Source organism: Muntiacus reevesi, chromosome 3 (assembly GCF_963930625.1).
Source record: "Muntiacus reevesi chromosome 3, mMunRee1.1, whole genome shotgun sequence".
Taxonomy (NCBI): Eukaryota; Metazoa; Chordata; class Mammalia; order Artiodactyla; family Cervidae; genus Muntiacus; species Muntiacus reevesi.
The window spans coordinates 211,087,714-211,111,853 of NC_089251.1; the positions used below are offsets into that span (position 1 = coordinate 211,087,714).

Consider the following 24,140-nt stretch of genomic DNA (forward strand, 5'->3'; position numbering starts at 1 on the left):
TATGAACTTGAGAAGAATAGCTCTAAGGCTATTATTATACTATTTTTGGGTTTGGGGATTATACAATACAGAAAAAAATAGGTCTTGGTGTGGCTTAAATGTATTTAACACTTCTGGGGTGTCTAACAAAAGTATCTTGAGATACTTTGGTGGGTTATGAAAGACAGATTTAAAATTGAGTCTCTACTCTCAGAGAAATAATAATCTAGGATGGTGAAATAAATCAACTTTAAAAAATAATGGGCAGATGTTTATGAACCAGGGGTAATATCCTACCTTTCTGACCTTCTTACTTTTCTGTATTATTTTTCCTTTTCCTGTAGGAAAATAATTGCATAAAATTGTTTTGTTCATAAGTATTATGTGTAGTTCACCATAAAACTAACATTAGCATGGACATAGTTAATAATCTAGAGGAAAAGTGTATTTAACTGTAATTCTTTTTGGGAGGGAATGGGAGTGCATTTTAGTGACATTCGCTAAATGCCTACCAGTTAAAAATAAAAACTGAAAATTCTGCAATATTTTTTAATCTATATGAAATAAACTATTAAACAACCAAGCCTTCAGCTTTAATAACTGTATCCTTACACTCATCTGAATTGATCTCTTGATTAATATATGTTATGAATACATCAGTCTTCATTTGCTTTTAGGCATTTACATAAACTGGTTGTCTACTCCCCCCCCCAAATTATAAATGCCAAGAATCAGCTATAAAATCATACTGCCATGAAGTTACACAGAAACATCCATAATTAGCTTTAAAATTTTATTGAAATTCGGGTTTAATTAGTTAGCAATTTAATATAATATTATGTTATGTTGTATAATTTCTAACCAGTATTCTCACCTGCTTTACATGATTTCCAGGCACAATTATTTAGGATTGATATTTTCTGCCTAATTTTCCATGATATGCCAATTACACATTCATTAAAACCTCGATACTTCCCTAAAACTGTTCTTACCTCCTGTCAGACTTAAAAAAAATAAGACCAAATATTGAAAATTTAAGACATTAATATTATAGCCACTGTAATATAGAAAAAAATTTACACATTATTAACTGTTTAAAATTGTTGTTTAACATTTATTGTAGTAATGCAAAATGAACTTTTAACATAATAATATGAATTTTTCATTAAAATGGTTAACCATTTCCTACTGAAGCATGTCCAAAGTTATAAAAATCTTCTCTTTTAAAGTAACGTACACTGAATTAGTCCAAAAGTAATTGTGGCACTTTGGATAAGACATTTATTTTATTGCATATTTTAAGTACCTAAGGTACAGCCTGATTAATAGCAGGTTACTGGAAAGAATAAAAAACCATTTTCTTTAAGGAGTAAGTCTTTTGGGATCACGGGGAAACATCGAGGTTTGACGAACATTGTGCAAGCCCAAAAACAGCATGGTCACTCGTTCCAGCCCTGGAGAAAACAAAATAATCATTAATTCATTTTCAGAATTAATCATTCAGGGTCGTACTTACTGAAAACTACCAAAATAACATCCCTGATCAACAAAATGCTTTTCCTTGTTAGAAAGGAAATGACTTCTATATGATTCTGTGAAATGTGAACCACAAATCTATGTAAATGTCCAAAACTTATGATTTAAGCAAACAAAAATATAATGTAAGCCTACTATTATATTTTCAAATGATACCAGGTTCTGTCAATAGGAACCTGGTTACCAAGATTACCATGAATTCTTTCAATGGATTCTATGTAGTGATTAAAAAAAAAAAAAAGCATTAAAAAGTTCTTTAAGTGTTGATAAGAAGTAACTTACAAAATACAGTAAGTGAAAATGCAAGGTACTGAATGGTTTATACAGCACACTACAATTTGTGTAAAAAATATATTTTATATACTTTTGCATATGCAAAGATTATCTTTGTAGAGGTAAAGAGAAAACTATAAACAATAGTTTTCTGTAGGGAGGTGAATGTACACTATTCTATTTGCTTTGAATTTGAAAATTGTATATTACCTGTTTACTAAAAAAACCAAACAACCAAACCTTCAAAAAAAACTATAAATTCAGAATTCTTTTTAAAACAATTCTAGTTAATTAATTTTGACTATGCAAGGTCTTTGTTGCTGCATGGGCCTTTCTCTAGTTGCGGTGAGTGGAGGCTATTCTCATTGCAGTGCATGGGCTTCTCATGTTGCGGAACACAGGCTCTAGGGCGCACGGGCTTTAGTAGCTGCGGCTCGCGTGCTCAGTAATTGCCGCTCTCAGACCTCTGAAGCACAGGCTCAATAGTTGTGGCGCAAGAGCTGAGTTGCTCCAGGGCATGTGGGATCCTCCTGAACCAGGGATCGAACCTGCACCTCCTGCACTGGCAGGTGGGTTCTTTACCGCTGAGACACCAGCGAAGCCCCAGAATTCTTTTTAAGAATCTCTGATACAAACATCCCAAAGTTGAGTTAAATATTTACTCATTTTAAATCACAGAGCAGCATCTTACACATACTCTCATGGTTCTAAAAGCCAAAGAATTGTTTTCAACAAAAACATTTAGCAGCCATCTGAACTTGAGGGACTTGAGCTTTAATTTGGACTAATCAGAATGAACTCATGAATACAGAGAGAAAGAGGAAACTCAAAAATTTCATTTAATCATAACTCACTTAAAAATTCTTTTAATTCAAATTTATATTACATCTAGCACTTATAAACTTATTTGTAAGTAATAACAAAATACAAAATTTACTTTTTGGAGTCTAATACTGAGGACATTTAGAACTGAAGAAACACTCTGCCAAATGAAATTTGGGTTGGAAATATTGTCATCATATAAAGGAATATTACCAATGCCTCCACCAGCATGAGGAGGGGCTCCAAAGCGGAAGGAATCAATGTATGCCTTAATTTTCTCCAAATCTACAAACCAAACATAAAACAAAGAAATGCAATTTATCATCTTATTTAGCATTAAAAAATTGCAAAAGCAGTTACCTCGCAATGAAAATTAAAACAAATGACTGTGTTTCTGAAAAGTCTTTAAAAGGTTTTAAAACATATTGCTTTCAGAATATACATGACCCTCCTCAATATACGAAGTTGTTTACCAATTCCATGATGTAAGGCTCTCTCTGTTAGCAGCTGAGGGTCATGTATTCTTTGAGCTCCTGACAGTATTTCTTCTCCTCTCATGAACATATCATAAGAGTTGGATTGTTTCTGTAGGAAAAACAGACAAAAATACCACTCAACAGGTTATCATCCTATTTCTATCACACATATGTGGAAAAACACTCTGTTACATGAAGAACAATATCATTTTTTTCCCCACAATTAATTATACAACCTGCTCCAATAAACATGATTTGCTTTTCTAAAATGGGATTAAACTAGTGAGGGTTGAATGATAACTTCTTTACCTCTATCAGATTTTATGCTCCCCCTCTCCCACACCTTCCAATAACAAATCAGAACAATACATCTTCTTTTAAGCAGTAGCGTAGTGTTGATTCTTTTTTTAAAAAAATTATCTGGCTGTGCCAGATCTCAGCTGCAGCATGTGGGATCTTGTTCCCTCACCAGGGATTGAACCCAAGCCCCCTGCACTGGGAGCAGAGAGTCTTGGCCACTACACTGCCAGCGAAGTCCCCGTAGTGCCGATTCTTATTTCACTTTCATAGCTCAGTTCAGTCTTTATCAGGTTTTAACTTATTTTCCTTATCTTTCAGGAAACCAATGGTTCTCAAAGTGTGATTCCTGGACTGACAGTTTCACTATTACCTTATGAGAAATATCAATTATCAAGCCCCACCTAAAAAAAAGTTTAAAAAAAATATTGTTATTTATTTATCTTTGGCTGTCCTGGGTTTTTGCTGCTACAGGGCTTTTCTCTAGTTGTGGTGAGCGGGGGCCACTCTCGAGTCGTGGTGTGCAGGCCTCTCATTGAAGTGGCTTTTCTTGTTGTGAAAACATGGGCTTCACAAGCTGCGGCACATGGGCTCTCTAACTGTGGCTCCCAGGCTCTGGAGCACAGGTTCAGCAGTCCTGGGGCACAGGCTTGTGCACACGGGACCTTCCTAGATCAGGGATTGAGCCCACGTCTCCTGCATCAGCAGGTGGATTCTTCACCACCGAGCCACCAGGGAAGCCCCAGTCTGTGCTTTAAAGGCCCTCCGAGCGATTCCGATACTCACTAAAGTTGGGGAACCAATGCAAAGGGAAACCAGTGAAAGCCCACAAAACATTATTTAGACTAACTGCCAGGATAGAATGTGAGTTCTTAGTTCAAGGTCAATGATAAAATGCTCTGATAAAGTCCTCAAGTCTATTAATACTATTTGTTATTTATATAGTGTTTCTTCTTCATATATCTTTAAAAATGATACATGAAAGTTATTTTTAATACAGGTTTTGGGGACTAATTTGCTAGAATATTCAAAGTTTACAATATCACTTTGACCTGAATTGACAGGAACTAGTAGTAATACATATAAAAATGTGTTTTTTAGAACTGCAAGTTATTAATGAAAACCATTACTTCCACTGTATAATGTGACACAGTGACAATAAAGTTTTCCCTCTTCCCCCAAACAGGTTATTTAAAATCAAATCACTTACAGGATTTCGTGGGTCAGGCATGGTATAGAAAGGTCTTACAGCCAATGGATATTTATCAAGAATATAAAAATCGGTATCATACTATAAAAAGAATAAATATGATTAAAACAGATTTTTAAGACATTTAATGAAAGTAAAAAGAAGGCTACCATTTTGGTAACTGTCTTTTTTCTGTACATAAGTTTTGTTCTTCAAAATTATTGTAATTATACTCTATATACAATAATTGTTCTGCTTCTTACAGCTGTATCCTACAATTTTTTGCCATGATGTTATAAATTCTTCCAATATACTTAATTTTTAGGAGCTATTGACTAGTCAATCATAGTTCACATATGCATTTTTCTTTTTTGGACATGTAATCTCTTCTCAATTTCTCCTCTGCTGAAAACTATGCTGTGATAAACTGATTTTCACCTTTTTCCATTGCAATTCTAGCTCATTTAATTTTCTAGATGTATTTTAAAACTGTTTTTGTTAAATTATCCCAAATCTCATTGGGTTTTACAAAAACTACATTAAATCTATAAATTATTTGGGAAAAAACTTGCCGTCTTTTATCTTCCAAAAACCTTGATTATTTCCCCAATGATTTACATTTTCACCAAGATGTTTAAAATAAACTTAGTTTTTCTCAGATGAAAACAACTGAAATGAATAACATTCACATGAAATTATGATATCTTTGTTAAAAAGACTATTTACTATGTGACGTACATTTAATTAAAAAGAAACAGTCATGTTTTATCTGTTTTGATGTTAAACATTTTCCCTAAAATTGGCGTGTAGCGGGAATGTCAACAGAGCTGACCCTGGCTCCACTGAAATAGCGTTTAAAGGTGTGAACTCAGTACTGTGCAGTTTCAGCGTTCCCCGTCAGTTGAACCATTTTGAGTGCAACCAGCAGGAGGAGCTCAAGGACTGTTTTTATTCAATTACACAATTCTCTTAATTTCTTTAAGATTACAGTAAGTTTAGCTTTTCTCTTTTTTGGAGTTTTATAGAAAAATAAGATAGGAAAGTAGCCTTCATGCAAAAGGCAGAAAAAAATTGATTCACCCTCTAGTCCCACGAGTCAGCAAGGGTAGTCAGGGAAGACCATTTCTAAATAATTTCAGTCACCTTGAGGTCCTTTCTAACTAATATGACAATCAGAGCCAGATATCACTTTTAGAGATACCTCAGTACAAGTTAATACAAAAATCAAACACTGAGCTAATTATACCATTTGGGTTTGCAAAGTCTCAATACTTTTTATTTTTCTAAAAATTAAAGAAAATATTATCCCCCTTGGGTTTTACTTATTCTGGAATATTACCATTCTAGGGAGATTAGTCCCTCATGTAACTTATTACATGTTCTTTAGAATTTAGATGCATTTCAGATTTAGAAAAAGAAATCCAGCATCATAAGAGTCCTACCTTCTCCTTTACCAAACGACCCAACAGTTTTTCATTGGGTGTACTGCAAAAGAAACATGAAATCAGGTGTCTGAGGATCAAACAGCAACTTAAAAGAGTTTTAAGTTTATAAGGAACCCCTTCTATTTGAAGTTCTCAGAGGATAAAAATTTAGCCAAAATACACAGCTGTCTATTCTGCTCCTTTTAAAAAAGGCACCTACTACTGGAAACCATTCATGGGTATACCTGGAACAGTTAGTCGGTGCTACTCAATAATACTTACATAAAAGTATAAATAGAATTTAGCAATTCACTGATTCAGAAATAACATGGATGAAGTAGTTTCCTACAATTACATATAATGAAAATCTACTACACCAACACAGACTACTCTTGTCATTAAAATGTTTCTACTGCAAAATGGTTTCTCTTTTTTGCTACTCTTTATTAAAGGTTTTAAACCAATTTAAGTTCTATCCTATTTAAGAAAAATTTCCAAAATACATACAAAAATATCATCCAAATTATAGAATTTATGCTTTTCCTTAAATTGTCATCTAGCAATGTAGAAGATGATTAAAACTATATATATATATGTGTATATACATATATGCACATATATATATATTTGTTAAACAAATAAATGAGGGTTTTGAGTGAAATGTTTAAAAAAAAAAACCCTAAATAATAATAATAATCCTCTCTTCCTTCCGATATCAATTATAAATCATTGTGTTGGCTTAAAGTATTTTAACTTAAGAATCCCTGAATAAAATATAAGTAGAAATCTCCAATCTTTATTAAACTATCATTTCAAAATTATTTGATCTGAATTTAGATAATAAAATATAGTATATCAAATAGAGAACAGACTTGCATAACTTTTAGAGATTGTTAAAAGTTTCACACCTTAACATACAAAAATATTAACAGGCAAACCACATTAAACATAACAGTTTATTTCAGATCACACATTGAACAAAACAGCATCATACTATATAACCAAAGTTAATAAAACTTAAGTTTACCAAGTAGGTGAAAAACATTCATCAATATATTCATTCTTTTATATCTTAAATCTAATTACTAAAGTTTTAAAAATCACAAATACAAACCTTAGATCTTCTTCATCTCCCATTTCAATTCCTGCTTCCCTAAGCATAGCCAATGCTTCACAATATTCTAGTCTTAAAGTTGGCTCCAAAAATTTGAATGGCTCACATGGGAATTGTTTATTCACCGTCTGAATTTCAGTTTGAAACCTATTTGTACAAGAGTTAATAAAAATGTGAAATAAATGTTTTTAACACAAGAGGTCACTATGGTAATACATAAAGAAAAGTTTTTAACCAATACTGTTGAAGTAAGGAACATATAGCTTTTCTCTTCCATACATTTGATACACATTTTTTTTTTAAACAAAGGAACATTTTTAACATTTGAGAGGAATTACTATGTGTGCAGTGATGAGAAAAGGGCAACCTGAGCGGGTTCCAGGGTGGAAACATGCCTTTTCCTGCTCACCCCACTCATCGCCAGACCTCCTAGGGAGGTTGAGGGAGCCTGTACTCAAGAGGCCAGTTGACATGGACCCAGGAGCCTACTGTACTACTCTTCCATGTTTCTACTGGTAACTATTTTAATTCAGAGATAACAGAAGGAAATGCTTTTAGAGCAAAGCTCTTTCCTGTAAGCTCAACTTCAGTGTAGAAATTGCCTCGGGGACTTTCAAGCTCATCTGTAACAGAAACAGCAGCTAAGAAAAAAATATCTAGTAGGTATTGAGTCCCTGTTTATGTCACATAAAATCATTCTTTGAATTACTGTATGTATCAGAAAAAAATTGTTAACAAGAAATTAAGTTAAATAATTAAATGCAAATACTTAAAAATATTTAACATCATTTCTCAATCCTGTATTATTTGTCACTGCAGTGGCATTACAGGATGAAAAACTTCCTTTATAATTCATATCAACTAGCACTGTTAGAAACATAAAATACCTATTTTATGAGGCACTAAAAAAAATCTGATTTTTAATACTTTAACAACATTTGTCATCATTGAGGAAGACCAAACTAATGAATATTGTTTTGTTTTCCCCCATTACCATTATACCATAAGTTTGTTTAGGAGAGTGCCTATTTCCCATTTTAATAATCCCTACAGTATGTTCATCATCTACCTTCTAAATACAACAAATGTTCATTGCACTAAACTGCTGCTGTAGAGGATGGCAAGATTAAAAATGTAGTTTTACTAAAGTATTTATGGATGAAATGGTAGCTGAGATTTGCTTCAGAATAACAGAGCATGGAGGGAGATGGGTAAAACAAGACTGGTCATGGATTGACAATGGTTGAAATTGGGTGATAAGTATATGGGGGTTCATTAGGCTAGTCTACCTTTTTTTGGTATGCTATTTAAATTTTTTCATAATCAACAGAATTGAAAAAAGTATGTTTATATTCTATGAAAACAGAAGAAATCATTGATTTATTCAAATCTTGACATAAGATGGGTTAAAATGACCCCAAGAATTAATTTTTAAATTGCTTTGCTTTGAACATTAACACCCATTCATGTTAATCAATGGTAATAAAAAATATGAATATCAATATTTTAAAATACATTTGTTTATTCTTCTGTTAGAGATAAGTACTAATGATAAACACGAGAGGGATAAGACAACCACCAAATAACCTAATTTACAACTGACACGGAAACTTAAAATTCCTAAATGATGTATAGAAGACAGGAAGAAGGCTTTTATTTCCAAGTTGCCATCTTAAGCCTACCCATTAAGCCCAGTGATAATGGTGTCTGAGTATCTAATTTGTAAGCAGAGATTTGATTAATTCCAAGTGCTCAAATCAAGCTTGCTCTTTTGTTACAGAAACAAAAGTGGAAATTCCACTTCCAATACTAAGTAGAGAAGACATCAATACCTAAAATAAATGAGCTTCATAAGCTTTCTTCAATTATAAATGTAAATGAAATAAAAATGTAAAAAAATGAGGGAGTTCCTTGGTGGTCCAGTGGCTTAAGACCATGTGCTTCCAATGCAGGGGGCCCTAGTTCAAACCCTGGTCAGGGAACTAGATCCCCCTAGCACCACAACTAAAGATCTCACATGCCAAAAGGAAGACCTCATGTGCCACAACTAAGACCTGGTGCAGCCAAATAAATAAATTTTAAAAATACATAGTAAATAAGTAATGAGAAAAGCTCTATTCCTTAACTGTAGTTTCAAAAGATATTTTGTTTTACAGGGAGACATAGTTGTTCTATAGACTATCTGAATGGAAGTTGCTTAAAATAAACTGTATAGAAATGTTTCAGAGAAAAAAGGGTAAAAGAAAAAAAAGTTGGGAGGAGTGGCCAAGATCATAGAATAGGAAGACCTTGAATTTACCTCCTCCCATGGGCACACCAAAAATTACAACCGTTCACAGAGCAACTATCGATGAGAATGACCTGAAGGCAAGCAGAAAATATATTCTACAACCAAAGATATAAAGAAGTAACAACAAGACAGATAGGAGCAGCAGAGATGTGGCAGAGTCAATATTCACATCCGCAGGCAGGCAACCCACAAAGGAGAGGATAATCACAACTGCAGAGATTCCCTCCAAGGAATGATAGGTCTGAGGCCCACATTGGGCTCCCCTGGCTAGGGGTCCTGCACCGGGAAGACAAGCATCCTCTAGAAGGTCTGACTTTGAAGGCCGGTGGGGCAGGCACTTGGGAGAATTGAAGGCCTGTAGGAAACAGTGAATCCACTTAAAGGGAACATGTAAAATCTCGAGACCTAGGGCAGAAGCAGTCATTTGAAAGGAACCTGGGTCAGAGTCACTTGCTGATCTTGCAGAGCCTCCTGAAGAGGCAGGAGGCAACTGAGATTTACCTCTGGGGACAGACATTAGCAGCATCCATTTTGGGGAGCTCATTCTATCATGAAGACACTGCTGCTGGCAAGCCCTATCTTGGAACTCTCCTTCTAGCCTACTGGAGCAAGTATCAGGTCTAGCCTACCAGCCAGTTAGCACTAGTACTGGGAAGCCCCAGGCCAAGCAGTCAGCCACACAGGGATACAGTGCCACCCACCATCAGGCCAGGAGCAGCCGTAGACCCCCTGCTCAAAACACCCCAGCTACCCCAGGATTTGGCCATGTCCAACAGAGGGCCCAGGATTGGGTCCCACCATACAGTGGGCCAGCATCAGTTCTGGAAGACCTGTCTTGTCCACCAGTAACCAGAAGCCTCAGCACTAGGCAGCACTTAGCCACCAAATGGGCTGGGGGCCATCCAAGCCCACCAGCATGCCCACAGAAGTCAGCCCTGTCAGGGGGGCCTACATAGCTCGCGTATAGCAGGCATCCCTAGAACATATTGCTCTGCCGAACAGAGGCGACGGTGTCACTGGGCCCCACAGGATGTCTCCTACATAAGGCCATTTCCCCAAGATCAGGAAATATAATTAACCTATCTAATACATAGAAAAAGAAAAATTAAAAATGAGGACAGTTTACAAAACAAAAACAGACTCAGAAACTGAGAACAAGCTTATGGTTGCCAGGGGGAAGGTTGGGGGAAGGGATAATTAGGAAGTTTGGGAAGGACACACACACACTGCTATATTTAAGATGGATAACCAATAAGGACCTACTGTATAGCACATGGAACTCTGCTCAATGTTATGTGGCAGCCTAGATGGGAAGGGAGTTTGAAGGAGAATACATACGTGTATACTTATGGCTGAGTCCCTTTTGCTGTTCATCTGAAACTATCATAACATTGTTAATTGGCTATACCCCAATACAAAATAAAAAGTTAAAAAAAAAGTGAAGTCAGAAAAACAAATATTGTGTATTAATGCATTTATGTAGAATCTAGAAAAATGGTTTAGATATTATTTGCCCAACTGAAATGGAGACAAAGACGTTGAGCACAAAGGTATGGACACCAAGGGGGGAGAAGGGGTCTAGGAGGAATTGGGAGATAGGGATTGACATATATACAGTACTGATACTATGTATCAGAGTCAGTGGCACCCCACTCCAGTACTCTTGCCTGGAAAACCCCATGGATGGAGGAGTGTGGTAGGCTGCGGTCCATGGGGTCGCTAAGAGTCGCACACGACTTCACTTTCACGCACTGGAGAAGGAAAGGGCAACCCAGTCCAGTGTTCTTGCCTGGAGAATCCCAGGGACAGAGGAGCCTGGTGGGCTGCCGTCTATGGGGTTGCACAGAGTCGGACACGACTGAAGGGACTTAGCAGCAGCAGCAGACACTATGTGTGAAACAGACAACTAATGAGAACATGCTGCAGAGGCTCAGGGAACCCTACTCAGTGCTCTACAGTGATCTAGATGGGAAGGTACCCCAAAAAAGGGGGGATGCGTGTATACATATAGCTGCACAGGAGAAACTAGCACAACATTGTAAATCAACTATACACTGCAATAAAAACTGAAACAAACAAGAAAAATGAGGACAGCTTAAGTGACCTCTGGGACAACATCAAGCACACAGACATTCACATTATACAAATCCAAGAAGGAAAAGAAAGGGGCAGAGAATGCATTTAAAGACATAATGGCAGAAAACTTCCCTAACCTTGGAAAGGAAAAAGATATCCAGGCCCAGAAAGTACAAAGAGTCCCAAATAAGATCAACCCAAAGAGGTCCACAAGTTCACTGTGTGTGCTTAGTCACTCAGTCATGTCTGACTCTTGGCAACTCCATGGACTATAGCCTGCCAGGCTCTTCTGTTCATGGGGATTCTCCAGGCAAGAATGCTGGAATGGGTTGCCATGCCCTCCTCCAGGGCATCTTCCCAATCCAGGTCTCCTGCATTGGAGGCAGATTCTTTACTGTCCGAGCTACCAGGGAAGCCCAAGAATACTGGAGTGGGTAGCCTATCCCTTCTCCAGGGGATCTTTCCGACTCAGGAATCAAACTGGGGTCTCCTGCATTGCAGGTGGATTCTTTACCAGCTGAGCTACTGGGGAAGCCCTGTAGGTTCTTTATCACACTGTAGTTAGGCAAAAATTAAAGATAGAGAATATTAAAAGCAGCAAGGGAAAAGTAACTGGTTACATACAAGGGAACTCCCATAAGTAGATTAGATGATACTCCCCTAAGGAGATTAGATGATACAGAGGAACAAATTAGTGTACTGGAAGACCAAGTGGTGGAAATCACTCAAGCTGAATCTACATATATAGGTTGCTATATATAAACCTCATGGTAACCATATGCCAAAAATCTATAATAGATACACACATATAAGAGAAAGGAATTTATATTAACACTAAAGATAATCATCAAGTCATAAGAAGAAAAAAGGAGAAACAAAAAAGAAATAAAAAAAACCTGAAAATTTACAAAATAGCAATAAGAACATACTACATGTAAATGGACTAAATGCTCCAACTGACACAGAGTGGCTGAATGGATAAAACAAACAAGGTCCATACATATGTTGTCTGCAAGAGACTCACCTCAGATCTAAAGACACACTAAGACCAAAAGTAAGAGGATGGAAAAAAACGTTCCATGCAAATGGAAATGAGAAGGACATTACATAATGATAAAGGGATCAATCCAACAAGAAGATCTAACAACTCTAAATATACCCAGCATAGGAGCACCTAAATGATAAAGCAAATGTTAACGTAAGGGAAAAATAACACAATAACACAAAACAGTAGAAGACCTTTAACTCCCCACTTACATCATAGTCAGATCACCCAGACAGAAAATCAGTAAGGAAACAATGGCCTCAAAAACACACTAGATGAAATGAACTTAAAAGACATATACACACACACACAGGCCATTCCATCCAAAAGCAGCAGGATGCACATCATTTTCAAGTACACCGGGAACATTCTCCAGGACAGATCACACAGCAGGCCACAAGACAAGTCTCAGTAAACTTAAAATCCTATCCTGGATCTTTTCTGACCACACTCAAAGAGACTAGAAATCAACTACAAGGTGAAAAACAAACAAACAAAAAACCCAGCAAAACTCACTAACACATAGAGGCTAAACAATATGGTTCTAAACAACCAATGGGTTACAGAAAATATCAAAGAGGAAATAAAAAAATACCTAGAGAAAAATGAAAACAAACACATCAATCCAAAGTCTGCAGGATGCAGCAAAAACAGTTCTAAGAGGGAAGTTTACAGTGATAAAAGCCTACCTTAGGAAATAAGAAAAGTCTCAAACAATCTAACCTGACTTAAAGGAATAAGAAAGAAACAAGCAAAGCCCAAGGTTACTAAAAGGAAAAAAGTAATAATGATCAGAGTAAAAAGAAATAAAACAGACTAGAAAAAGAGAATCCAAATCCATCAGAAATGAAAAAGAACTTACAATTGACACCACAGAAATATAATAAAGGGTCATAAGAGATTATTATGAATACATATATGCCAAAAAACAACAACCTAGAAGAAATGGATAAACCCCTAGAAATGTGAAATATCCAAAGACCAAATCAGGAAGAAATAGAAAATGTGAATAGAACAATTAACATTAATGATGTTGAATCAGTAATAAAAAAACATACTCTCAACAAAAGTCCAAGACCAGATGGCTTTAGAGGTGAATTCTACCAATACTTGAAGAATTAACAAGTATACTTCTCTTCCTATTTAAAAAAGTTCCAGAGGAAGAAATGCTTCTGAACTTATTCTATAAAACCAGCACCACATTGATACCAAAACCAGACAAAAAGGAAAATTATATGCAAAAATCCTTAAAAATTAGCAAACTGAAATCAATAATATATTAAAAGGATCATACACCATGATCAACTGGGATCTATCCCAGGAATGCAAAGATGGTTCAACACCCACAAATTAATCAATGTGATCCACCACATTAACAAACTCAGGAATAAAAATCATACTATCATCTCAACAAAGAACTTTATGACAAAATTCAATGTCCATTTATGATAAAAACTCTCAGCAAAGGTATAGAGGGTACATACCTTGTGTACTGTTGGTATTAATTAACCACCATGGAAAACAGTATAGACATCCTCAAAAAATTAGAAATAGATACAATTTAGCAGTTCCACTTCTGGATATTTTTTGAAGAAATTAAAAAAAAACTAATTTATATATATATATCCCTAAGTTCATTTCAGCATTATGATTTCAACAGTCAAGATATGGAAGCAACCTAAATGTCCACTGATAGATGAATAAAGAAGATGTAGTGTGTACACACACACACACACACATATATAGACACACTGGAGAAGGAGATGGCAACCCATTCCAGTATTCTTGCCTGGAAAATCCTATGGACAGAGGAGCCTGGAGAGCTATAGTCCACAGGGTCTCAAAGAGTTGGACACAACTGAGCAACCAAACAACAACACAGACAGCCTGGAATATTACTGAGCCATAAAAGAATGAAATCTTGTCATCTGTGACAATATAGATGAATGTAAAGGGTATTATGTGAAGAGAAATAAAGTCTGACAGAGAAAGACAAATACCATATGGTTTTACTTATAAGTGGAATCTAACAAAACAAATTAAAAAACATAACAAAACAGAAACAGACGCAGAGTTACAGAGAACAAACTAGTAGTTACCAGAGTAGAAGGGGTTTGGGGGATGAGTGAAATAGGTAAGGGGGATTAAGAAAAATAAATTCCCAGTTAAAAAAAGGCATGGGGATGAAAGGTACAGCATGAGAAATACAGTCAATTATACTGCAGAAATATGGAATCACTATGTTATGCACTGGAACCAACATATTGGAATAGGTCAATTATACCTCAATTTAAAAAAGGCATCACAATATTAATGATGGTTATTCTCTGGGGGGTAGGATTATGGGAGATTGTTAATTTTTATTTTATGCTTTTATTTCTAGCTGTCTGCAATAAACGTATATTGCTTGTAAAATCAAAAAGAAAACAATACATGTCATTAGAAAAAAAAATCAATGGTCTTCAAATAGGAATTTTAAATACAATCCTTCATCAGTTATCAAAGCACTAGATAAATCTGTCATATTCAACTTAATATTTGGAGTACTCTCAAAAGTATGGAGAAAAGAAAAGAGAAAAAAAGACACTCATGATCCTAGTTAACGTGCCTTCCATCCTCTTATTTTCTCTATTTTAAACATTATCATAGGAAACAATTTCTAATGCACTTTTAAGGCAGAAACTATTTGCCAGTTTAAAGGCTGTACAGAAAGTGAACATTTAACATAATTCAATTTTATGAACACCCAGACATGCCTAATAATTTCTATAAATGTGTCAATTCACCAGGCCCACATAAGCTGAAAGTCCTTTCAGTATACCAGTTTCTAATTTCTACTGAGCACTCACTGTAAATATAAATTGATCGAAAAATTAAACAGTCTCAATATAGGCTTAACTTACACAGATTCAGTAAAGATTAGAAACTGAAAGACTAAGGGGACTCTTTAACTCTAGGTAAGTAATAATATTATCTTCACTTGTAACAGCAGAGGAAACTGAGGCACAGAGTTACGTAACTTCCAAAATGCCCACACAAGATATATAGCCAACTTGGGATTTGATCTTAGGCTACCTGGACCTAGCGAGCTGAAGCTCTGAAATACTATTCCCTCTCTGTGCTCTCTTGCTCAGTCATGTCCGACTCTTTGCAAACCCCAAGGACTGTAGTCTGGCAGGTTCCTCTGTCCATGGGATTCTCCAGGCAAGAATACTGGAGTGGGCTGCCATTTCCTCCTCCAGGGGATCTTCTACACCCAGGAATTGAACCTCTGTCTCCAGAGTCTTCTGCACTTGGCAGGCAGATTCTTTATCACTGAGCCTCCTGGGAAGTCCTACTATCTCATACTACCTCTCAAATAATAAACTGCTATAAAGGTAACATAGGCTCTATTTCTGAGAAATTGAGGATGTAAAATATTGAGGAAAAAACAAATATAGTTAGGCTGTTTACAATCTGGTAGATTAGCTAGCTAGCTTAACTGGCTGCAGCCCTAATTGACTTGGATTCAGACGTACTCTTTTGAGTGTGGATTTTCCCACTAATTAACTGATAATCTAACTGGCAAATCTTCATATACATACATATATATTTTTTTCCAATAAAAACTTAGTTTACATGTTTTAAGAACTGCTTCATTTTGGAGAACTTAAACTGTTTTAAAAATTATATTCATTTAAGGTTATAAAAAATATATATTTTTACCTTTTCTGAAGTCCTTTGAATATCTGCACTAAAGTGTCGGCAATTTCTTCCACAACTTCATGGTAATGGTAATTAAAAGCCATTTCAATATCCAAGCCAACAAATTCAGTCAGATGTCTGTGTGTATTAGAGTCTTCAGCTCTGAATACTGTAACATTAATAAAAGAAAATGGTAAATGGTGTTTACATAGTATGTAAATACATACTGAGCATACATTACACAGCACAGTAAATGGTGTTTTAAATTTTGGATAAATTGGGATTTAAATACAAAAATTCTATTTACTAGTACTCCAGTGGCACTATTTCATTATCATTATAGGGTTGGAAAAAAATCTTTGATAAGTCATCTGTCTCAGCATTCTCATGGATGGCAAGTTCATTACAAATTCCTATAGTCGTAAAAGCTGTAACAAATGTAAATTAATAAATGAGACTCATGAGAATCCCAAGGGAATGCAAGATTCTGAAGTGCCTTCTCAATAATTAAAATAGATTCAATACAGTGAGTTCTCAATTTTATTAAAACTTGACTCAAGCGAGATGAAATCTGTGCAGACGGAGTAATATTACAAACTCCAGCCATTACCTCAGTCCAGTTGCTATTATCCTCACTGCACTTTCCTCCTCTCCAGTCTTCCTGACTCTACTCTGCTCCATTTTTTGTATCACTGCAAGATTGATATAATCTATAACTCATCCTTGCTCAGTAACTTACAATGGTTCCCAAATGACTACCGTAATAAGACAAAATGTTTAAAACCTTCATGCTTTCATAATTTAGTCCTATCCTGTATTTCCTATTTCTTAATACTAATCAGTCTTATTTTTATTTCCTCCCATGCTCTTTACTCATCTCGCCACCTCTGACTAGAACGCCAATCCCCATTGTCTGTATCTCCCACTCTGTCCTTAGAGCCCACTTAGAGAGTATGAACTCTCTCTCATTGTGACTCTGGCAAATTCCATCTTCTCCCCTTTTTACACTCTCTAAACTATATAATTAACACCAATCTGCTGATTGCACAGCACAATCTGATTAACTGCTGTGAAAATCAGTTGATTACTCCCTGCGACTGCTCTATGTATACATGTCTTATTCTGTCTTGAAAGCAGGGAGAATGATTTTCCTTTCACAAAGCATGGTCTGTCTGCAAATCAGCAGCATCAGCAGTACCTGGGAACATGTGAGAACTGCAGAATCTTAAGCCTCATCCCCGACCTACTGGTCAGAATCTGCATTTTAACAAGGCCCCCAGGTGACTCATGTGCACATTAACATTTGAGAAGTGCTGGTTGATTCTTCTTTTATGTACATGGAACCCAGAACAAGGCTGTATACATGCAGTAGGTGTTCAATGTATAATTGTTTAATAGATTCAGAAAACTAAAAAGCTTAAAGATCTTGCCAGTTTTTCTATTAGCAGGTATTTAATTTTTATTAGGCCATCAAAAAACTTATATATATACAATAATTTGGTGAGTTTTAAAGAATGAAGTAAAGCTAGTTTTTGCTTACAATTAGTCTCGTAAAAGAATCTGTCACATGATTGTGTGTGCTTACTTGGACTTGTAGCAACTATATCTTAAAAACTATGTTAATATAACCTACTAAATATCATACATTTGTACTAATTTCTAATGGGCTTTGGCATATTAACAATACTAAGAACAGCACAAATAGTAACAGTAAAACAGAACAGCTTTGGAATAAAATTGGTAGCACATTTGTAAACTTACAAGAGTAGTAAAGGGGCTATCAAGGACAACAAAATTTATTATTTGGAAGGTCTGCCTAAGTACATTGTCATTTTTTACCTCAAAGTCTAGTGTCTCTGTAGTCAGCATATAAAAAGATTTAAACTTTCAAAATGTCTGCATGTAAAATGTGTTTCTAAAACCATTACTATGGTACAAATAATGAATTTTGAGAAAACCGTAACTGCCAAAAACCTTACCTGGCCCAATACAGAAAACCTTCTCAAAATCAGCACAAATACACATTTGCTTGTACAGCTGTGGAGACTGAGCCAGGTATGCATTATTTTTAAAATATGACACAGTAAATACATTGGCTCCTCCTTCACTGGCAGCTGAAATGTAAACATTTAAGTTATTACAAGTAATTGTAAACTTATCAATGCAAACTTCTAGTAAAAACAGTTTATACTTTTGGTTCAAGTATTTCACTAAAAGAAACAACTAGAAAATCAAGAATTGCAGAGAAACTATAATCATAATATGTCATATATCTGATTCTAAACAGTTTACATTTAGGACAGACTTACTTCTTTGACTACACCTCCATTTTACTTCTTTTGCTATGTATGCTCTCTTTCTACATCAATTTTAAATCTATTAAAGCTACTCTGGAGTTATAAAAAATTTTTTTAAATGGGAAAAAAGATATAATTAAAGTCCATTAATAACATTTTATTGTTATTTAAGTAACTAAAAAAGTTAAATGATTAAAAATGTTAAGTTTCTCATTAAGAATAAGAATTAATGAGGTTTTCCCATCTGTAGTATCTAGTAACTTGATATTGCAGTTTATAAAAAACACAATTGTAATACCAATTAGAAAGAAATCTACATCATGAAAGCAGTTTCTGATGTACCTTATATTAACAAAAAAATCTTGCTTTATGTGTTACTGCCATATTTTATAATCATTATCATGTAATGACTCCTGAAATAGGGAATTTAGTATTACTAGTGTTAGTGATATCTGATTGCTGCTATATAGCATAGTCTTCAAAACAGTCTCATAGCAATAAACCTTAAGGAACACTTGGGACTCTTAAATTAAAAAACAAAACAAATGAAAAAAAATCCCCCATAAAAAATCTAATATGAAGCCAACTTTGGGGAAACCAATTTATTTTTAAAAAATAAGGGAAATAAAGCATACCTGAGATAATTTTAGGAGTTTGTATCTCCACAAAACCCTTGTTAGTTAAAGTTTCTCGGAAAAGATGGCAGATGCCAGACTGGAGACGGAAGATTGCCTGACTAGTTGATGTCTATAAGACAACAATAAAATCTAATTAAATCAATTTGACACATTAACTGAGACAGAGTACTTTCTAATCAGGCCACATGCCTGGGAAGTTCATACAGAAAATAGTTCATTATATGAGAGAAAAGTAGGAGCTGACAATCAGTATAGGGATCTATTTTGGAATTTTTCATATTCTAGAAGGAGAATTACAATTTTGCTCTTTTATTTCCAACCAAAGAAAAATACTTTTCAGGCCAAATGCTAGAGGCACAACCAATAACCTGTGTGAACAAATAGCTAATACAGTAGGATGTCTAACTATTGTGGCCAAAATTATGAAAAACCTGAGGTTTCTAAGCAGTATTAAGAGAACTTTTGATTACTGCTAACCTTTTCTATATACTGTAAATGAAAATGGAAAAGGTAAAAAGCAGGCAAAAAGCAAACAATCAGGGGAAAAATGAGTATATAATAAGGGCAGACAATTTAGAAAGAACTCAAGGTGACAAAGCATTTAAACTTTAGGTAGATTATTTAAGTAAAGGAGGAAGATGTGGTCAAAACATTAAGAAAGAGAGATGACATTGGTTTTACGATGATGAAACCACTGAACTCTTTCACTTGCAACCAAACCAGAAAGGGAAACAGAAGACCTATGTATGGGATTACTATATACACCACCAGAGCCAACTACTTCTTTATTATGAACTCTGTGCTCAGATCAAATTCAAAGGATTGAGGCATTAACTGCTAATCTCTACCTGATCATTCTAGTGTGCACAGAACTTCTTTCACAATTATGTAGTGACAACTAATTATGCTTTTTCTTGCTGACTATCATGTCTGAAACAGGTACTACCTGGGAGTAAGCCCATTTATTAGCTTCACGCTCCTCTGTCATTTTAAAATGAAGCAAGTCAGTATCTTGTGAACTATTACTTGACTGTCCTTGTTGCCTGCAATTCTTTTTAGGGGAAGGGTGAGTCAGGTAAATTACTTCTTGCATTATCACATTACATACAGGCAGATGCCGATTAGCTCTGTAAACCTGGGTCAGGTATGGTGCTCTTGCCCACCTTGATTCCAGCACAACCATGTCACTAAACAAACAAACGAGGCATACCCTAAGGTCAATGACTCTGTTGTCTAATCTCGTATCCTGGTTAACAGTAGCTCTTCCTTCCTGAAAAAAGGATAAAAAAACCAGATTTTATTAACTTTTTTTAAGGACACAAACATTTGTAGAAGTCATGTTAATTTTTAAATGAGAATAGGTATATTCATATGTGTTCACAATATATCCCCAAATCAAAGATCCTAGAAATAAGTGGGGCCAGAGAGAAATTATTAAGAGAAAGAGAGCTTGAAAGAAGAGAAATGAGAATGAATTAAGCTAAATGCTTTTTATCCACCTCCCACACCCGAACCTTTCACTCATTACTGGGATATCAGAATAATTAACAACTGTCACAATCACTGATCCCTGGAGTTTACCTGCTAGTTGAAAATGGAAGGAACAAATAAAAGCTGGCAAAGAATAGTGGTTCTCAAAGCATGTTTTGGGGACCAGTGAGACACTTTCAGAGAGTCTGTGAAGTCAAACCTACATTTCACAATAATATCTTTAAACACCCATTTTTTTCCTGACTATATTTAGAAGTTTTCCAAAGGCTTTATGATGTGTGCAGACAACAGAATGAATGCTGAGGCAGATATGAAAATCTAATTGTTGTGTATCGAGCCAGATATTACCAAGAATATAGACATGTAACAAAATGTTACTTTTGACATTAAAAAATACATTTCATATGTTATTGCTGTTTTTATTATTTATATAGGAATACACAGACACATAATCTAACTATATTATTATTTTTAATAAAGTCATAAATATTAAAAATTTTGTCTTAACTTTTAATACTGTATCTAATACTGTAAATGGTGGTAGACATACCTATAAAAATAAAAGCTTGTGGGGTCAATTATTTTTAAAAATGTAAAGGAATCCTGAGAGCAAAAAGTTTGAGAACTTTTAATGTAAGAGTAGCTGTCAATGAAAATGAAGCTCAAATCAACTTATAGGTACCTTTCTTACAAAAGTAGGACATCAAGTTATCAATGTTGTGCAAACTAAATATACAAAGGAAGCACATTATTTCAAAAATATAGTTTTCACCTCTTCTCCTTCTACTTCAGGCCGAACAGCATCGTCCAGCTGCAGGGGCAGGCGGGGTTCAGCTGAACTGATCACATAAATCTGAAAGTGAGAGATTACCAAAAATATCAAGAAGCATACAAAACCTGTTATCTTTTGCTTAAAAAAAATCTACAGTTGACTTAACATGAGAAACATTGTTTGCATACATCTTTAACTGAAACTACTTGCTAAAATCAAACAAGATGGTACATGTTTCTACACCTATAAGATGGGGTTAATAGTTATTTCCTGTCTACATCCCTGTGTTGCTGGAATAGTCAGATGAAATAACATATGTATGAAGACTTTGTAAACTCTAAGGTGCCCACCAGTATCATAGTTGAGGGGTCTGGCTTAAGGTTTCTTTTTGTCAAAGGAAACTTGTCACAGGCAAATCACCTTACCTAGAGCTTCAATATTCTTCTGTAAAATGAGGCTGGTGTTAAGAATCAAATGGAATAAAGAATAAGAAAACACTTTGATTGTTTGAAGGTGCCATTAACAAATAAGTTATCGTGACTGTTAACAGTATCTGGCCATTTCTACCACTAGGATCAAAGTCAGCTCAACTTTGCTGCACTGCTCCTTTCTTTCCTCATTCATTTTCTAAATATCCCTTCACTGCCTTCTTTCATCAAGTGTATCAAGTATATCTTGCTTCCTGCTGCTCTCCTGGTTGGGAGCTCCTGGAGAAGGTGTTTCTTTATGGTGTTAAAATCCCTCAATATTTATTCAAACTAAATGCACATTTTAGTGCTAAAAAGCAGTTAGGTCATAAAGAAGGAGATGGGTTTTTTAGTCACTTAAATGCATGTTATCCTATTAGTTTCCCCTAACTATTCCTGGAAAATCTGCTAAAGCACAAGGGGAAAACAGACTTTACTTAGTTAATTACAGAAAGGAAATTATATTCTTCCAGTTGGTAAAAAACATTTAGCATTCAGCTCAGACACTTCAAGAAAAAGTATCAGAAGGATACTCCAGTCCTACTCATAGTAAAATAGAACTCCTTGTCGCCATCCTCTATATCCAAGTTTTTGTGCTTCCCTTTGATTAGTTAACAGAAACTTGATCTCCAATGCAAAGCTGGAGATCTGGACAGCTCCCTCTTTCATTTTTCTAACTAGTAGAAAAATCTGCTTCATTAGGTTGTGACCACTTTCATCCCCCAAACTTCACATAGTGATTGGTACTACTCAGTAACTGCGGGCTGGATAAATAAATGATAAGAGAGTCATTGCTTATTATAAAATTCTATTTAGTATACAGTGTTTTATGCTTTGTGAGATACTTTATAATTATTTTTCTTAAGGCAAAATTTGTCTGCAAGCACTTTAGGCTTTATATTTAACGTTTATTAAGGTTTAATTGGATCCTAGGTAATTAAAATATTTTAGAAATACATTTACTTGCTCTAGTCACTAATATTTTATTTATTCAAGTATTGAAAAAGATGTTGCTTGGAAGATAGGGTTTTTTTTTTCCCTTTGGTCAGCATACCTTTAGATCAGTTTGCCTTTATTAGGTTATAGACTTCCTGGTGTGGTTAGTTTGAAATAAGACACACAAAAAGAGAACAAAGTAATTTGGCAAGTTAGGTCAGTAAAAAATACAAGATTTTCTAAGTCTTAAAGAGTTTCATGACAATTAATTTCAATTAAATACAACCTCTACTACCAAATTAGCGTGTATGGATCAATCTGTCCTGCATCCATCTGGTTTTGCCCACCTATCTGACATGTACACACACACACACACACACACACGGGTTAGAGTGGGAAAGGACTATTCCATAAGAGAAATCAATGAAGAATATTGTAGATACAAACTAGGTCTGGATCTGAGACTGTAGGTTGTAGGTTCAAGATTGCAGGGTTATTTCAAAAATACTAAATATATGTGAATTCACTTATAACATTGTTAGTTTGTATGTCTAAGAAAATAAATGTGGGATAAATCTTATGTGAAAAAGTTATTGCTGGAATCTAAGCCCGATACAGTATTATCTCTTTTGACTTTTCTATACTGTAAAATACCAGAAATACAATGATTACAAGGCAATACAATGATTAATAAGAGTTAGTATAATGAATCAACCTTCATTCAAAGAAGCTGACAACAAAATAGATTCATGATAGTGAATAAAGTTTTTCAGATGTGTTTCATATTTTCCCTGTGTGGTATGGGAGATGTACCATGTCAACAAGCCCGGGCTAGCTTGCAGGATGAGGAGAGTCACAGGGACAGATGTCCCAGGAATGTCAGTGAGCCCAGTTGATACATCACATTGTACAGATCACGCATCCCAGATGCTGACCCCAATTCCCTTACTGCACAGAATTATGAACAAATAATAAATGTTTGCTGTTTTAAGTCGCTAAGTATTGAGGTGGTTTGTTATATGACAAAAACTAGTTGAGTCAATAATCAATTTATAAATCTCAATATTTTATATCAACTCTAATTACAGAGTTGATGTGAACAGTTGTAAAAACTATTAAAATCTATTTCTGGACACAATTTTATATTTTGAAAAAAATTACCTTTTGAACATGTAACTCTACATCTTGTTGTGTACAGCTTCCAATTTTCTGATTCACTTTTCTCACAACGCCTTCCACATCGACGATGCTCTCTTTGTTGATGCTGTCAAAAGAAAAACATTCCCAACTTTAATCATTTTGTCAGAGGTGTCAGAACTTGTTTGGTGTTTTAC

General features: G+C 35.1%; 1 protein-coding gene across 1 annotated transcript in view; it reads right to left on the reverse strand.

The window, feature by feature from the left end:
• Positions 1-758: 758 nt before the first annotated feature.
• The window catches only part of DARS1 (aspartyl-tRNA synthetase 1), a 62,433-nt gene continuing 39,051 nt past the window's right edge, over positions 759-24,140 (reverse strand). The window contains exons 5-16 of the mRNA XM_065931461.1: positions 23,968-24,070; positions 21,404-21,484; positions 20,351-20,410; positions 19,138-19,249; positions 18,185-18,319; positions 16,227-16,374; positions 7,111-7,257; positions 6,015-6,057; positions 4,594-4,674; positions 3,084-3,195; positions 2,824-2,895; positions 759-1,433 (exon numbers count right to left, since the gene is read on the reverse strand). Coding sequence (XP_065787533.1) covers positions 1,342-1,433; positions 2,824-2,895; positions 3,084-3,195; positions 4,594-4,674; positions 6,015-6,057; positions 7,111-7,257; positions 16,227-16,374; positions 18,185-18,319; positions 19,138-19,249; positions 20,351-20,410; positions 21,404-21,484; positions 23,968-24,070 — 1,186 coding nt within the window. The 3' untranslated portion in view covers positions 759-1,341. The remainder of the gene's footprint in view (positions 1,434-2,823; positions 2,896-3,083; positions 3,196-4,593; positions 4,675-6,014; positions 6,058-7,110; positions 7,258-16,226; positions 16,375-18,184; positions 18,320-19,137; positions 19,250-20,350; positions 20,411-21,403; positions 21,485-23,967; positions 24,071-24,140) is intronic.